Below are 17,308 nucleotides of genomic sequence, written 5' to 3'. Positions count from 1 at the left end.
AGCCTATCGGCCTACATTGTAGTTTTGACCCCACTTGAACTGTCGTGGCTCCATGCTATGGGATGATGGGAGTTGTAGTTCGGCGAGGCATCATCCTTGGGCCAGAGAAGGCTGAGGACCTTGTGAAACTATAAACGCCACGGTTCTTGTAAAACTATAAACACCACGATTCTTGTAAAACTATAAACTCTGCGAATCTTGTAAAACTATAAACTCCATGACTTTGGTAAAAATACAAATTCCACAATTTTTGCAAAACTATGAATTCCACGATTCTTGTAAAACTATAAACTCCATGACTTTTGTAAAACTACAAATTCCACAATTCTTGCAAAACTATGAACTCCACGATTCTTGTAAAACTATAAACTCCATGACTGTTGTAAAAATACAAATTCCACAATTTTTGCAAAACTATAAACTCTGCGAATCTTGTAAAACTATAAACTCCATGACTTTTGTAAAAAGACAAATTCCACAATTCTTGCAAAACTATAAACTCCAGGATTCTTGTAAAACTATGAACTCTGTTATTTTTGTGAAACTACAAACTCCATGATTCTTGTAAAACTATGAACTCCGCGATTCTTGCAAAACTATAAACTCCATGATTCTTGTAAGACTATGAACATTATTTTGTGAAACTATAAACTCCACGATTCTTGTAAAACTATAAACTCCATGACTTGTAAAAATACAAATTTCACAATTCTTGCAAAACTATAAACTCCATGATTCTTGTAAAACTACGAACATTATTTTGTGAAACTATAAACGCCACGGTTCTTGTAAAACTATAAACTCCACGATTCTTGTGACACTATAAACTCCACGATTCTTGTGAAACTATAAACACCACAATTCTTGTGAAACTATAAACACCACGATTCTTGTGAAACGACATACTTATTTATATATGTCTCCTAGAATCATGTAGAGGTCTCAAGGGCTACAATGGGTCCCAAAGGCCCCAAAATGGATAGCCTGAAATATATTCCTTTCCCATTCCGAATCCACCAATTCTTGCCATCGTAAATGAAGAAATTGATTTATTTTTAATCAAATAATGCATTGGAATGAAATGTATTTTCAGTTCATTCTGGGGGCAGAAGCCATAAGTGTGATAGATAGATAGATAGATAGATAGATAGATAGATAGATAGATAGATAGATAGATATCAGACTTCAAGAAGAGGAAAATCAAAACTGCTCTGTGGAGCAGATTGAGAATAAATGCCCTGCGTCACGCTGAGATGAGCCAGTCCGGTTCCTTTTAATCCCAGTTCCCTTTTATCTATATTAATTTATTTTCAAACCATTGCCGCTTTTCATTGCCATAGACACAAACAACTCAGGGAAGCTTTCAATCTGAAGACAGATGAAGGTGAGGCAACGAGTGCTTCCTTTTCCAAATGCGGGCCTGGATTGTCAGTATCATATAGTGGATTGAGCATCGGGATGCATCTCTGGAGAGCAGGGTTCAAATACCCCTTGAACATGGAAACCAACTGAATCTTGCCGAGGAAACCTTACAAAACATTGACTTTAGGGGGGAGCTGCTGCTTCACTGTCCACTTGTGACACCGAGTCCTCGATGGAGTACTTCCTCATTCTTCCGCACGCTGCTGGCAGTTTTTATGGTGTTGTAAATTAAGTTAAATTAGTCTCCCTGCATAAAGCGGTACCTAAATTTTCTACTTAACAGATGCAACTGTCTTTCGAGCTGCTTAGGTCAACAGTAAGCTAGGCTATTAATGGTCGGGGGCTCAATCCGACCCAGGCTGATTTCAAACTCATGACCTCTCAGTCAGTAGTGATTTATTGTAGCTGGCTGGCTACTAACCAGCTGTGCCACAGCCCAGCCACATTAACATTAAGGGCCACAATCGAGATCTTATATGTGCCTTAAGGGTTTCAATTGGGACTCCCAAGGACTGCCTTCAAACCTTCAGACCCAAACATATATCCTGATATATATTATTTATTTTTCAGGTTTTTTGCATCCCAAAGCTAAAGACATTTGTTATCAGATAATGCCCTGGAATGGCATTCTTATCTGTCCCTGTCCAGGACTATTGCTGCAGGATATATTTTACCTTTTCTGGCTCTTTCCGGGGACATATTTCTTGGGAAACCTTCATAAGTTCTTGCTTTTTTTCCTTACCACTATTTGGAGGTTTCTAATATCAACCTGGCAAGATGGGAATTGGTTCCAGCCTGAGATTTAATCTCGGGAAACAAAAGAGAGTTTGTGTAAGGATCCTATGGAGAGTTTGGAGGAGAAAGCGCATTTTATTGTGTGTCGGATACAGACAAGCATTCAATAAACAATGCCGTCCCTTTTCAAAACCATTGCCTGTTTAAAAAGCAAACAACCCACGACATCTTTTGCAGTTGCTGCACGGAAATAATTTCCTGCCTGGCCTTATCTTTTCCTTTTGCCGACAAAAGATATTCTCCCGTGCGGTTGTATGTTGTCTGTTCATCTGCTTTTATTTTTCTGCGGAAGGGAGTTAACGCGAGGTTAATTAAGCACAACTTCATCCCATTGGGAAATAATGCAGAGAACATCTGTAGACGGCTTCTTAGCAGCAGCTGAAGCTGTAAAAAATTATAACTACTGTCTCCTTTTGGTACTATAATGCGACCATTTGCAGCTCTATCTAAACACCTTTCCGTGCATTTATCCGGGTGTGAGGAATGGCATGCTTGCTTTACGGCATGCAGATGAAATTTAGTATTTAATAGTGGAATGACACTAGAACTCTAGCAGAAAATAGCGACGATTTTGGTACTGAAAAAGTCAAAGATGGAAGTCCAAGAGGTGCTAAAGAAACAAACAGAACAGAGTCATAAACCTGGGAGAGTCTCCAAAGGTCATCCAGCCCAACCTTCTGCCAGACAGAAACATCCAATCAAAGCCCTCCAGACAGATGTGTAAAACTGGTGGAAAATACAGTTGGTGTTTTTATTTATATTTATTTTGCTATTTATAGAAAATGCTTTTATTTAGGTTTGCAATAGAAAAAAAGGATTATGACTTTGTGCTACCCTGATGTCCATTCATGCAATTTCAGTTGACATTTGCTCTCTAAATCTCTAACATTATTACGACTCAATACCGTACCTTTAATGTAAGAAAATGTTCATAGCAAGAAGACCCTAAGTAATTTTGCAGCCACAGTCTGAACCAGCAGACCCTTCCATGACAGCCCCATATATTTTTATTGCAACATTTTTAAATTGAACTTGAAACAGCTGGACGTTTCACCCACATCTATGGCAGGCATCCTCAGAGGTTGTGAGGCATGGATAAACTAGGCAAGGAAGGTAAATACAGTAGAGTCTCACTTATCCAACGTTCTGGATTATCCAACGCATTTTTGTAATCAATGTTTTCAATACATTGTGATATTTTGGTGCTAAATTCGTAAATACAGTAATTACTACGTAGCATTACTGCATATTGAACTACTTTCTCTGTCCAATTTGTTGTATAACATGATGTTTTGGTGCTTAATTTGTAAAATCATAACTTAATTTGATGTTTAATAGGCTTTTCCTTAATCCCTCCTTATTATCCAACATATTCGCTTATCCAACGTTCTGCCAGCCCGTTTATGTTGGATAAGCGAGACTCTACTGAATATATCTGAGAGAAGAAACTGTTGTCAGCTGGAAGCCAGTGTGAATGTTGCAGTTAATCACCTTAATTAGCATTGAAAAGCTTGTCTACTGTCTACTTCTTGCTTGGGGGGCATCCTTTGTTTAGAGTCGTTAACCGCCCTTGGTTGATTCATGTCTGGAAATCCTCTGTTTTCAGAGTGCTGCTTTTTATTTACTGTTCTGATTTTTGAGTTTTTTAATACTGGTAACCAGATTTTGTTCATTTTCATGGTTTCCTCCTTTCTGTTGAAGTTGTCCACATGCTTCTTGTGGATTTCAATGGCTTCTCTGTGTAGCCTGACATGATAGTTGTTGGAGTGGTCAAGCATTTCTGTGTTCTCAAATAATATCCTGTGTCCAGGTTGGTTCATCAGGTGCTCTGCTATGGCTGATTTCTCTGGCTGAGTGAGTCTGCAGTGCCTTTCGTGTTCTTTGACTCGTGTTTGGGCAATGCTGCGTTTGGAGTTGACCGGAAGAGTCGTCTCAATCTCTGGCATCTTCTTCCAATGCCTAGGCTAGCAGCCATGGGCTCTGTTGGGGGAGACCACTTCAAAGACATCAGCCCCATGGTGACTCCGGAGGGCAACGTGGTGATGAGCTTCAGCTTCGACAGTTACCAGCTGGAAGAGGAAGAACTCCAGGCTAAAGCGTGCCAGGCCAAGGGGGTCCTGACCTTCATGGAGCCAGGTGAGGGTTTCACACCACTGTATGTAATGGGACTGGAGCATCTATGGGTTTTGGTGTCCACAGGTGTGCTGGTACGGCTGTACGGCTCACAGCCTCTCAGCCTCACAGCTCCTGAGGGAAACAGCCCTAAAGTTTCCAAACAAACAGCACCACAGATCCACGGAACCCCAGCTGAAACATTTGCAAGCCTTGGTTGGTAGGTCCACTCGATACCCAGACGCATTTGGAATCGGTAGGGGGTCCCACATCAGCTAGGCCCATATAATAGACAGCCTGGGAGAGGTTGTAAGAGGGTTTTCTTCTTATAGAGAAAGCACAGTTATCCAAAGCCAATTGCCTGTCCCCTGGGGACAAGACGGAAAAGACCAACAGTTTATTAAGGAAACCTTGAAATGTTATTTGCAATAATAAAGACTTTGCTATCTTATTAAAGACTCAAAGGACTATCCATTTCAGGAAAATCCTTAAGAACCTCTCTTTGAGGCGCCCTGGCTTCCCACTGGGCATAAAGTATACATCCTATACAAAAACAATAGTTACAGGCCCAGCGCGTGACAGAACAACAGGAGTCCTGGAACCAAACGTAGGCACATACCAAGGAGTCACTGTATTCAAAGTGTACTGATTTAGTGAGATGTGTGGCATTGTCCTACTAAATGAACCAGAGACTCCCCTTTCTCGTCTCTTGAACTATGGAACTCATTTCCTCTCCTGTTTTGGGCTGCAGCCTGTGAAGACCCCGAACCTCAGGACCGCTACCATGGCATTTACTTTGCTATGCTGCTGGCAGGAGTAGGCTTCCTCTTGCCTTACAATAGCTTCATCACCGATGTGGACTATCTCCATCACAAGTACCCAGGTAGGATTGCGTCATCTTTTGGAAGCTCCAAAGATGGAGATTGGAGGTATATTAGCACTGCGTGGTTGTCCTTGTCATCGTCATCGTCACCATCTTCTTCTCGGGGTGTGGGTGCTCATCATCTCCATTTCTAAGCCGAAGAGCCGGCGTTGTCTGTAGACACCTCCAAGGTCATGTGGCTGGCATGACTGCATGTTCTTAGCATGCCTCCATGTTGGTCTGCTCCGCTCTCCTGCTGCTTCCATCTCTTTATTGTTCTTCCACAGGGACCTCTATCGTGTTTGACATGAGCCTAACCTACATTTTGGTAGCCTTGGTGGCCGTCATCCTCAACAATGCTCTGGTGGAAATGCTGAGTCTCCACACCAGGATCGCCGTGGGTAAGTCCTGCTTAGTCTGGGTTTGGCTGTGACTCTTTTGAGGAATAGGTTTCAACATCTTGGACAGATGGATTAAAACCCAGAATGAATCCATTGCACCCAATAGCAACCAATGAATCAGAGGAGGCTACCAGTCTGGCTGTTGCATCCATCACAAAGCAACCTCTTTGAGTTCCAATTTTGAGGGTAAAGCAGACTATTATAATTTCCTTCTTGTTGGCCATGCAAGGTGGGACTTCTGGGAAGTGACCTGAAGGCACACAACAACAATCTTATGTATCTATCCTGTTAGATAAATAATGCATTGTTACACAGGAATGCATTAACTGTAACTGTATTGTGTAAAACGGATGGAAAATACAGTTCTAATGGACATGTGGTCACACACCTGCTGAAGAGTTAAGTGGGTGTAACTGAAGGAACATGTGTAACTGAAGGAACATGCGTATTTTCCGTATTTTCCGTTTACTCCTTGTTCTTGCAGGGTACCTGTTTGCACTTGGTCCGCTTCTCTTTGTTAGCATCTGTGACGTCTGGCTGGAGCTTTTCTCCCAGCGGCATGCCTACGCCGTCAACCTCATCGCGGTGGGAGTGGTAGCTTTTGGTTGCACAGGTAGGCATGGGAATGGATGGGCTCCCCGTTGACGTTGTTCTTGGCTGGTATTGGAGCCCTCATCTCAGGAAAGTTACTTTTGGGCTACCACTCCTTGAATCCTCCTGCTGAGCGTGGCCAGGTGACGTTGACCGTTCCTGATCCAGTGGTTTCTTTAAAGCTTTCCAAGGCTGTGGTCACTGCTCCACCATCTGGTAGAAGTCGTAGTCCAAAAGTAACTATAATCCAGAAGTAGGCGTCAAGGCTTAGAGAAGATGCTTTTTTTTTTTGGAACTCCAGAACCTATTGTCAAAAGATGTGACACAAGAGGAGAAGTGCTTTGGGAAGGGGAAGAAAAAAACAAACTTAGTAAAGTTTGGCAAGTCATGAGGTTGGATCTAAGTACAAATGGAAAGAGGGCTTGCTTCTCCTTCTTCGGGTGGCCTTTTTTTTAAAAAATAATTTTTATTAAAATAAAAGATTTTTTTAAAGTACAATAGAGTCTCATTTATCCAAGCTAAACGGGCCGGCAGAAGCTTGGATAAGCGAATATCTTGGATAATAAAGAGGGATTAAGGAAAAGCCTATTAAACATCAAATTAGGTTATGATTTTACAAAGCACCAAAACATCATGTTATACAACACATTTGACAGAAAAAGTAGTTCAATGCGCAGTAATGTTATGTTGTGATTAGTGTATTTACGAATTTAGCACTAAAATATCATGATATATTGAAAACATTGACTGCAAAAATGGCTTGGATTATCCAGAAGCTTGGATAAGCGAGGCTTGGATAAGTGAGACTCTACTGTACATAAAAAGCGGGGGAACACTATATGTTATAGAAAAGTAGGAAAAAGGAAAGAAGAAAAAGTATGTATAAAAAAGAAAATGACAGATACCTACATACATAAAAATGTGGAGGGAAAGAAAGAATAAAAGAAAAAAACAAGAAAAAATTATATATATATATATATATATAAGAATGAAGAATGGAAGTACAAATTTCCCTATATATATATATATGTGGGGGGAAAATGATAGACAGTGTTTGGAACTACTGCAAAGAATGAAGAATGGAAGTACAAATTTCCCCATATATATATATATATATATGGAAATTTGTACTTCCATTCTTCATTCTTTGCAGTAGTTCCAAACACTGTCTATCATTTTTTCCCCGTTTTCTACCATTCTTCACCCCTATTCTGTGTTCTTTTCTATTAAGTCTTCCTTTCTTTATAAATAGATAGATAGATAGATGATAGATAGATAGATGATAGATAGATAGCTGTATTTATCTATCAATTGACCTTTCCTGGTCTAGTGCTTTCTTTAAAGCTATGCAAGGCTGTGGTCATCACTCCACCGTCTAGTAGCAAAACCAACAATTTAATTCTGTCTCGTGCATAGAAGGATTTTCTTTCATTTTCCATCCAAACTCCTTTGCCAATCTGTTCTAAACCAGGACTGGACTGAGTTGGGAAGGAATACCGAAACAATTCTTGTGTTGTTACAAGGAATCAAGTGTGCATTTTTCCAATCATGGCGTAATAACGGGCTTTGCCCACTTCCTTTCTCATCTCTGTCCTCCCCTTTGAAGTGCAGCAATCCAGCTTCTATGGCTACACCGGGATGTTACCAAAGCGATATACTCAAGGCGTCATGACTGGTGAAAGTGAGTATTGCCTTTTTTTTTTTGCTCAGTCCCAAAAGCCAACATCTGTCCGGAATATCAGTTCCAGACAGATGTTGACTTTTCTTCTTAAGTAAGGTGCACTTGCACTTTTTACCTTTGTCAACTTGATATGTGTTTGCTTCCTTGACTTAAAGAGTCGTTGTCTCTGGTAATGTAAACATGCTGTTTCCCACCAAGGGTTCATTAGTTAATCATCCAGGTCAGCAGTTCGGCCACTTTTCCTCCATCAGCTTTTTGCCGTTATTTATTTATTTACTACATTTATATCCCGGTCTTCTCACCCCGAAAGGGACTCAGAGCGGCTTACAAATCAAATGAACATACAATATATTATTAGCATAGCACAACATAAGCATTACATTACTATATTCTACTATATCATTATATGGTAATATTATTAGTAATATTACATACTTATTTACTATATTTATATCCCACTCTTCTCACCCCGGAGGGGACTCAGAGCGGCTTACAAATCAAATGAACATACAATATATTATTAGCATAGCACAATATAAACATTACATTACTATATTGTACTATATCATTATATGGTAATATTATTAGTAATATTACATTTAATATATAATTAATATTATTATATTGTGTTATTAGTAGTATAATATTGTATTCCATTATAATATTATTATCAATATTATATGTATATACAATATATTATACATTTCTAAATTATTATAAATTTTATATATATATATATATATATATATATATATATATATATGTATGTATATAAAATTAGCATAGCATGTTGCTATGGCACAGGAGACAAGATGGAACTATCTTCCTGGCTCTCAGGATTTGCCAAACCACAACTTTTTAGGTCTTGTTTCTTAGGATGGAGTCTTTAGCTTCTATAGACTCCAATCATACAATTTCATTCAATTCACACGTCACATATTTTATTCATCCCAAGCTGCCAGCTTGACATGGGAAGCAACACAATTAATGAGGAGAGACGTTCTTTCCCATCAACTGTTTCAAAATAATAATAATAATAATAATAATAATTTATTTATACACCGCCCTATCTCCCGGATGGGACTCAGGGCGGTTTCCAATCATAAAAACAACACAAGCATTACATAGCAACATCATAACACATTATTAAGCAAAGTAAAAATACAATTATAGCAGTAAATAACACTTACATGACCTGATCAAGGGGACGGGAACCATTTGGGTGTCACATGTGGGCCATTTGCGCCTTATTGATGTTTCTCTCTTGTTGATTTTATTTTTAAATGAGATTACTCGCCCTATATTTTATCCTGAGCCTTACGTTGAGCCTGTATCATTTTTGCCATATATATATATATATATATATATATATATATATATATATATAGCACTATGCGCAGACTCATTGTTCTGATATGCTGTTATATGGTTTTATTGTTTATATTGGTTTTACTGTATGACGGTTTATTATATGTGACATTGGGCTTGTTCCCCATGTGAGCCGCCCCGAGTCCCCTTGGGGGAGATAAGAGCAGGATATAAAAATAAAGTATTATTATTTATTTATTTACAGCATTTCTACCCCGCCCTTCTCACCCAAGGGGACTCAGGGCGGCTTACAACAACTGGCAAAATTCAATGCCAAACAAATTATTATTATTATTATTATTTGGAGCCATTTGGTTATCCAGGGAGCGCCGGTGGTGAAGTGTGTTAAAGCGCTGAGCTGCTGAACTTGCAGACCGAAAGGTCCCAGGTTCAAATCCCAGGAGCGGAGTGAGCAACTGCTGTTAGCTCCAGCTTCTGCCAACCCAGCAGTTCAAAAAAAAAAAAAAAGCAGTTGTGCCTTTGTTTGCCGTGGAACCTAATTGCGGTGCCCAAATGGGGAAAAAATGTGTGAACCGTTCTCCATTTCTGTCCATTTGTTGGCACAGGCTTTGAGCACCTGAGAGGGATGAGCCGCTGTGCAAGATGGACCCTCTTCTGCTTTATCGGCTTCCCTAATGTCTGTTATCCTTCGCTAATCAGAGTCAATGACCCTTGGGCCCCAGTGTGGATTCTGGGATGTTTAGACAGAATGGCCAGGGCAGATGGTGCCTACAAAGTCCGTTCTCTGCCCACTCACCGATTGGCACAGGCACTAATGACTGACAGCTGGGCATCATTAATACATAGCCTGGCATCCATTGTTGGCACATCCGTGGATCTGTAGTGGACATGTCCTCCTGCCTCTCAGGCAGACAGAGAGAGTAAACCCATTAAGACAGCAGACCTGTGCTCCGAAAGGAACAACTGTCACCGTGCCCTGACTGATGTGTTCTGCCATGTCTCGGTCTCTTCCCTCTTTCCTTTGGTGTCATGATTTCCAATCTTTGACATCTCCGGTCGGCTGACAAAGAACAGTTGTCAGCCATAAAACGGGCCAGCCATAAAACCTCAATTACCCTCTGGTATGTGAGAGCCCCTATATAAATGGGCTAAACAGAAGGTTCTGGTATTCTGTACAATAAAACCTATTGGAATCTACCAGCGTGTGTCTTGGTGCTTTCTTCTGGTGGAAGACTTACCCACAGCACAACTGGAAGAAGAGAACCCAACAATTTGTACAGAATACCAGAACCTTCTCTTTCGCAAGCCCCTATATAAATGGGCTAAAGAGAAGGTTCTGGTATTCTGTACAATAAAACCTGTTGGAATCTACCAGCGTGTGTCTTGGTGTTTTCTTCTGGTGGAAGATTTACCCACAGCACAACTGGGAGAAGAGAACCTGACAATTTGTACAGAATATCAGAACCTTCTCTTTAGCGAACCCCTATATAAATGGGCTAAAGAGAAGGTTCTGGTATTCTGTACAATAAAACCTGTTGGAATCTACCAGCAAGTGTCTTGGTGCTTTCTTCTGGGGGAAGACTGACCCACAGCACAACTGGGAGAAGAGAACCCGACAATTTGTACAGAATACCAGAACCTTCTCTTTAGCGAACCCCTATATAAATGGGCTAAAGAGAAGGTTCTGGTATTCTGTACAATAAAACCTGTTGGAATCTACCAGCGTGTGTCTTGGTGATTTCTTCTGGTGGAAGATTTACCCACAGCACAACTGGGAGAAGAGAACCTGACAATTTGTACAGAATACCAGAACCTTCTCTTTAGCGAACCCCTATATAAATGGGCTAAAGAGAAGGTTCTGGTATTCTGTACAATAAAACCTGTTGGAATCTACCAGCGTGTGTTTTGGTGCTTTCTTCTAGTGGAAGACTTACCTACAGCACAACTGGGTTCTCTGACCGGAGATGTCAAAGATTGGAGATCATGACATTTGGCTCTGCTTCTTGTCTCTCTTCTAGATTAAAATATAATTTCCTACAAGAATAGGGGAGGAGAATACCTAACTACCCAGGAACGTAGGATCTCCTGTGGTCCTAATCCTACATGACGTGAATGTTTGCTGGAGCATAGATCATATCAGATAATAATGCTTTGTTCCCACCTTCTGCTCTGCCCTCCCAGGTACTGCCGGCGTGATCATCTCTCTGAGCCGCATCTTCACCAAGCTCCTGCTGTCGGACGAGAAGGAGAACACCATCATCTTCTTCTTCATCTCCATCAGCCTCGAGCTCACCTGCTTCATCCTCCACCTCTTGGTCAAGCGGACACAGTTTGTGAAGTATTACACGGCCCACTCCAAGGACGGCGCGTTCAAGGGGGCCGTGGACCAAGGCACTGGATACAGGGTCCACCACGATGTCACGGCAGAAGGCATCCGATTTGTACGTTGGTGAATCCTGGGAGTTGTGGTTTGGCGAATCCAGGGAGTTGTAGTTTGGTGAATCCTGGGAGTTGTGGTTTGGAGAATCCTGGGAGTTGTGGTTTGGCGGATGATGACAGTTGTGGTTTGGCGGATCCTGGGAGTTGTAGTTTGGTGGATCCTGAGAATTGTAGTTTGGCGAATCCTGGGAGTTGTAGTTTGGCGAATCCTGAGAGTTGTAGTTTTGTAAATCCTGGGAGTTGTGGTTTGGTGAATCCTGGGAGTTGAAGTTTGGCGAATCCTAGGAGTTGTAGTTTGGCGGATCCTGGGAGTTGTAGTTTGGTGACGTACCAACACTCTTTGGCAGAGCAGGCTCAAGAACAGGTGAAACAACAGCTCCCGTGATTCCATAGTATTTAGCCATGGCAGCTAAAGCGGTGTCCAATGGCGTTAACTTTACATGTAGATGCACTATAGGTTGTTCTGATTTGGAGAATTTGGAGCACCATTGGTTTAGGTGTGTGTTTATAGAGAGGTAAATGCCACCCTCTCGTGGTCTGTTCTAAAAATGCAGGCTCAAATTCAGAATATTATTCCATCTCTACAGGTCTGTATCCTTCTAGAAAATGAACCAAGGCAGGATACCCAGTGACTTTTTCAAAATATCTTGGGGAACTAGAGAGCCCCACTTACAAGCAGTTATGCCTGGCCGTGCTTTGTCGGGTTGTGTGCTTGCTGCAATTCTGCAGATGAGGGCTGAACTGTGATTTGTCATTTTCCTTTTCCCTCCAAGGAGAATCGGCTGCACGGGCAAGAGCGTTCCCCTCCGGATCCCTTCGGGCAGGAGGGCGAGTTGGCCGGCAGCGGGACCTACGTGAGATTTGACGTCCCTCAGCCGAAAGTCAAGAAGAGCTGGCCCAGTTTCAGAGGTGAGAACCAGGGAGCACGGGGTCGCGGCATTAGGCAAGTTGAGGAGCAGGCAAAGCAGCTGGGGAAGTGGGATGAAATGCCAAATCAGGGGTGTCGAAGAGTATGAATAGTGGCCACGCTGGTCACTTTGGTCTCACTGGGAACGGGATTCTGAGAACGGTTCTGGATTTGAATCTCAAAAACGTTCCTCCTTTGGTTCCCTCCTTGGGCAGATATGATGCTCCACCGCTATATCGTCTCCCGGGTGATCTGGGCCTACATGCTCTCCATCGCCATGACGTACTTCATCACCCTGTGCCTCTTTCCGGGACTGGAATCGGAAATCCGGAACTGCACCCTCGGGGAGTGGCTCCCCATTCTCATCATGGCCATCTTCAACCTCTCTGACTTCGTGGGCAAGGTAGGGACCCAGATGTCTCCAAGTTGTCCCAGCCAGGAAAGGCTTTGCTTGTAGTTACTGAGAAGTCTATCACTCTATGATCTCTTACATTTGTAGATCTTGGCTGCCTTGCCGTATGACTGGAAAGGCACGCACCTTCTCATCTACTCCTGCCTGAGGGTGGTCTTCATCCCGCTTTTCATCATGTGCGTCTACCCCAATGGGAAGCCCTCCTTCGGCCACCCGGCCTGGCCCTGCATTTTCTCCCTCCTCATGGGAATCACCAATGGGTATTTCGGCAGCGTTCCCATGATCCTGGCAGCCGGAAAAGTCAGCCCCGAACAGCGGGAACTGGCAGGTGAGCAGAACAATCCAGCTATGGTAATGAGAATTTTGGGGAGCCCCCAGTGGCACAGCCTGTTAAAGCACTAAGCTGCTGAACTTCATCATCATCATCATTTAATTACTTATTAATCGCCCTCCATTAGAGATGTCCTAGGCAATTTACAAGCTAAATTGTAAAGGATAAAAATACATACATACAAATATTGATAAAATTAACATAGATCAAAAGCTCTAGTAAAAACTTGTGGGCCAAAAGGTCACAGGTTCAAATCTGGAAGAATGCTGGGAAATGTAGTTTGGGAAAAATGCTGGGAAACGTAGTTTGGGAAGAATGCTAGGATATGTAGTTTGGGAAGAATGCTGGGAAATGTAGTTTGGGAAGAACGCTGGGGAAATGTAGTTTGAGAAGAAAGCTAGGAAATGTAGTTTGGGAAGAATGCTGGGAAATGTAGTTTGGGAAGAACGCTGGGGAATGTAGTTTGAGAAGAAAGCTAGGAAATGTAGTTTGGGAAGAACGCTGGGAAATTTAGTTTGGGAAGAATGCTGGGAAATGTAGTTTGGGAAGGCAAGAACCCCTGTGGCACAGAATTTAAAAGCCTTCCCCCTAACTACATTTCCCAGAATTCTGCTTGCTCTCTGATTGAAGCCTCAATGTGAGTGTGGTCTCTGCCATGTGTTGGAGGGGCTTCTTCCTTCCCGGACACCCAGCCAGGCATCCCTCGCTCTCGTTGTCAATTTGAGGAAAGAGCAGGGCTCTTTTTTCCACTCCGGCCTCACCATCCTCCTTGGGGCCCTTTGGGGGAACCAAACCCAACCCGGAGCCACTTACGAGAGTGACAGAACTCTTGCTAAAGTCATAGGCCAGTGTTATGAATCTTGTTTCTCGCATTTCTAAATATCGCTTCATATGTATGAATCTTACAAAATAGATACGATAAGCGAAGTTTTGCACAACCCTAGTTTTGTTGTTATGGATGTCATTGCAATGCAACTTGGGTTTGGGAAGAAGAAACCTAAGATCTGCCGACGCTATCTATGCTCTGCCTTCCCAGGTAACACCATGACGGTGTCCTATATGACGGGGCTGACGCTGGGCTCGGCCGTGGCCTACTTCGCCTACAGCCTCACCAGTATGTCCCACAGCACCTGCTTCCACACGGAAACCTACAACGGCTCCATCACCGCAGGATACTGAGCTGCCCGGAGGCAAGTTGGGGAGAGACGGCCGGTGGGAGGAAGATCGGAGAGGACTTTGCGACGCTGCCTTCCCCACGGAGCACATACACTCCGCCTGAACCTCGGTGCAAAATAGGAAAACAATGCTCTCACTTTCACATTGGTTTCACACGGAGGAGCAACCCATGGGGACAGAGGCTCTCGAATGCTTCCCATTCATTTCAGCGGCATTTGCATGGGATCATGTTCCCATGGCAGTTTCTCCCACATGGCTGTTGTTAACGGCACCCACGTGCACTGTGCAATCCTCTTCCTTTCCTTGGGATGGGGAGCTTCCTTTTATGTCCTCCGTGTTGCTTCGATTTTTAAAAAAAAGTTGGGAGAAAGATACTCAGATGCTCTGACACAACTTGCTTTGACCCGTTCCTGAGCAAGAGTATTTGGAGAGCAGGTGCAAAACAAGACTGGAAAAAGTGACCAAATAAGAAAACGGCTGGCCCAAAAACTTGCTTCCAAAGAAGAAAGTCCAAATGGGATTATTTCAAGATGGAGATTCTGGGAATTGTCCTGAAAAGTAAGCGGTAAGATGTCAACTCCCAGGGTCTTGTTCATAAAACGTTCTTCCCCTGAAGCTGATCTGTGTTGTTTTTCTCATTTCTGTGCCAAGTTCCATCCTACCTGTAAAGCATCCGAAGAGGCGCACCTATTTAACGTCAATGGAGAAGGAGAGCAAAAGCTTAGTGCTTAATATACCTTCTGCTGGACCATGAATCTTAAAAGATATGGTTTAGACTACCTTACCAACCTTAGATTTCCAAATAACAGAGATATACATATTGCTTGCATAGGTCAACGGTGGCCTCTTCCCAAGGTGCCATAAATAAACAGCGGCCACGGGGCATCCTGTTCAGTATTTACAAGACTGGATGCCAGGCTTAATGATCTTGCAGCTTTGTGGGTCTCTTTATGATCCCAAAGTCTACTTCTTCAGCCAAGTAGCAGCCCAATGGAAGTGTTCCCAAGGCTTAGCAGATCACTGGGAAATAATGGCTCCTAGCCATGGGTTCCTCCAGTTGCCCGTCTCTATCTACCCACAACTGGAAGAATTTGCCTGATGCTATTTCCCATTTCCTCAGAACCCTTCTGTTGGTTGGAGGCATCAGAAGTAGCTACGAAGACAGAACTCCATCTCATTGGAGATGAAAACATCTCATTGGAGGTGTGTCTGCCAATGCAGATTTTGGCCATGGATTTTATTGGATGCTCCCTAGTTTTTTCCCCTTGTGTTTTTCTGTGTTTAGCTTATAGCTGGGAACTATGGCCATGGTGAGAAAAATGAGTATTTCACCCCTCTCCTACCAGTTGCTTCTTAATCGTATTTTCTTATGAAAATGTTTTAAGAATTCACACTAGTGGCAGGAGATGTGAGAGGACAGGACAATAGAGAAGGCCTCCTTCCATGTCTTTGCCATTGTTGGCCCCCAGATCCCCAGCCTCTTGTCTTCTGCCAGTTCTCTGGTTTCGTTTTCTCTCTCTCCGAATTGTCTGAGAGAACCACCTTGCTTCTTCAGCCACCGCATTGCCTTTGCTAACCAGCTTTGTGTGCCACATGGGCCATTTCAAGTCCTCCCGGCCCACCCGACAGGTATGGTGGGGCCGGCGCTTGTGCCAACTCATGCTGCATGCCCAGCTCCGTTTCTCGTTGCGACGTGGCCGATCCACCCTCGCTCCCATCCACAGCAGACACGGGTTGCAGGCTGGGTTGAGAACAACAGCCTCTTAGGAAAGGGCCAAGACTTTGCCTCCGTCTCTCCGTTGTGGAGTCTTCTGTGTATGCCCACACTTGGGGAGTTGCTGATCAATAACATTCAATAAAATTATTCAGAGGTATATTTTTCCCTAAATTGTTTGACTCACTGTTTCCATTCCATCTCTTTGAGTAGGAAAGCGGGATACTCAAGAGCATGAAGGACAGGCTCTTGAGTCTCACCTATGTCTCCATCATCAAGGCACTACACTTGGAAGGCCATCATACTCAGACAAGGAATCAATCCTGACTGGGACCACCTTCCAGCTGGAAACCGATCTCCTCACTCTGGAAGAACATGTGGGTCAAGAAAAGGTCTCTACAGTCTCCTACGTATCCACCACAGAGACACTACTCTTGGGAGGCCATCATACTCAAACAACAAGGGATCACATAAGTAAGAAAGGGAGAAGTGGACCAGGAGGAAGGTGTTTCAAGCCAACCCTGACCAGGACCACCTTCCAGCTGGAAACTGATCTCCTCACCATGGAAGAACATGTGGGTCAAGAAAGGTCTCTACAGTCTCCTACGTATCCACCACAGAGACACTACTCTTGGAAGACCATCAGGAATCATATAAGAAAGGGAGAACCGGGCCAAGAGGAAGGTGTTTCAAGCCAACCCTGACCGGGACCACCTTCCAGCTGGAAACCGATCTCACCATGGAAGAACATACTGGTCGTGAAAAGGGCTCTACAGTCTCCTATGTATCCACCACAGAGACACTACTCTTGGAAGGCCATCATACTCAGATGAGGAATCATATAAGTAAGAAAGGGGGAAACGGGCCAAGAGGAAGGCGTATCAAGCCAACCCAGACCAGGACCACCTTCCAGCTGGAAACCGATCTCACCATGGAAGAACATGTTGGTTGAGATAAGGTCTCTACAGTCTCCTACGTATCCACCACAGAGACACTACTCTTGGAAGGCCATCATACTCAGACAATGAGGGATCACTTAAGTAAGAAAGGAAGAACCGGGCCAAGAGGAAGGCATTTCAAGCCAACCGTGACCAGGAAACTGATCTCCTCACCGTGGAAGAACATGCTGGTTGAGA

At 43.2% G+C, this 17,308-nt stretch overlaps 1 protein-coding gene across 2 annotated transcripts in view; it reads left to right on the top strand.

The window, feature by feature from the left end:
- The window catches only part of slc29a4 (solute carrier family 29 member 4), a 29,604-nt gene extending 13,282 nt beyond the window's left edge, over nucleotides 1-16,322 (top strand). For both annotated transcript variants that reach the window (XM_008121729.3, XM_003228166.3), the window contains exons 2-11: nucleotides 4,181-4,353; nucleotides 5,081-5,212; nucleotides 5,479-5,592; nucleotides 6,077-6,205; nucleotides 7,790-7,864; nucleotides 11,375-11,634; nucleotides 12,406-12,541; nucleotides 12,755-12,942; nucleotides 13,039-13,279; nucleotides 14,319-16,322. In XM_008121729.3, the coding sequence (XP_008119936.1) occupies nucleotides 4,181-4,353; nucleotides 5,081-5,212; nucleotides 5,479-5,592; nucleotides 6,077-6,205; nucleotides 7,790-7,864; nucleotides 11,375-11,634; nucleotides 12,406-12,541; nucleotides 12,755-12,942; nucleotides 13,039-13,279; nucleotides 14,319-14,461 (1,591 nt within the window). In that variant the 3' untranslated portion in view covers nucleotides 14,462-16,322. The remainder of the gene's footprint in view (nucleotides 1-4,180; nucleotides 4,354-5,080; nucleotides 5,213-5,478; nucleotides 5,593-6,076; nucleotides 6,206-7,789; nucleotides 7,865-11,374; nucleotides 11,635-12,405; nucleotides 12,542-12,754; nucleotides 12,943-13,038; nucleotides 13,280-14,318) is intronic.
- The last annotated feature ends 986 nt before the right edge of the window (nucleotides 16,323-17,308 follow it).

Source organism: Anolis carolinensis, unplaced genomic scaffold (assembly GCF_035594765.1).
Source record: "Anolis carolinensis isolate JA03-04 unplaced genomic scaffold, rAnoCar3.1.pri scaffold_13, whole genome shotgun sequence".
Classification (NCBI taxonomy): Eukaryota; Metazoa; Chordata; class Lepidosauria; order Squamata; family Dactyloidae; genus Anolis; species Anolis carolinensis.
This window is presented reverse-complemented; position numbering and strand designations above follow the sequence as displayed.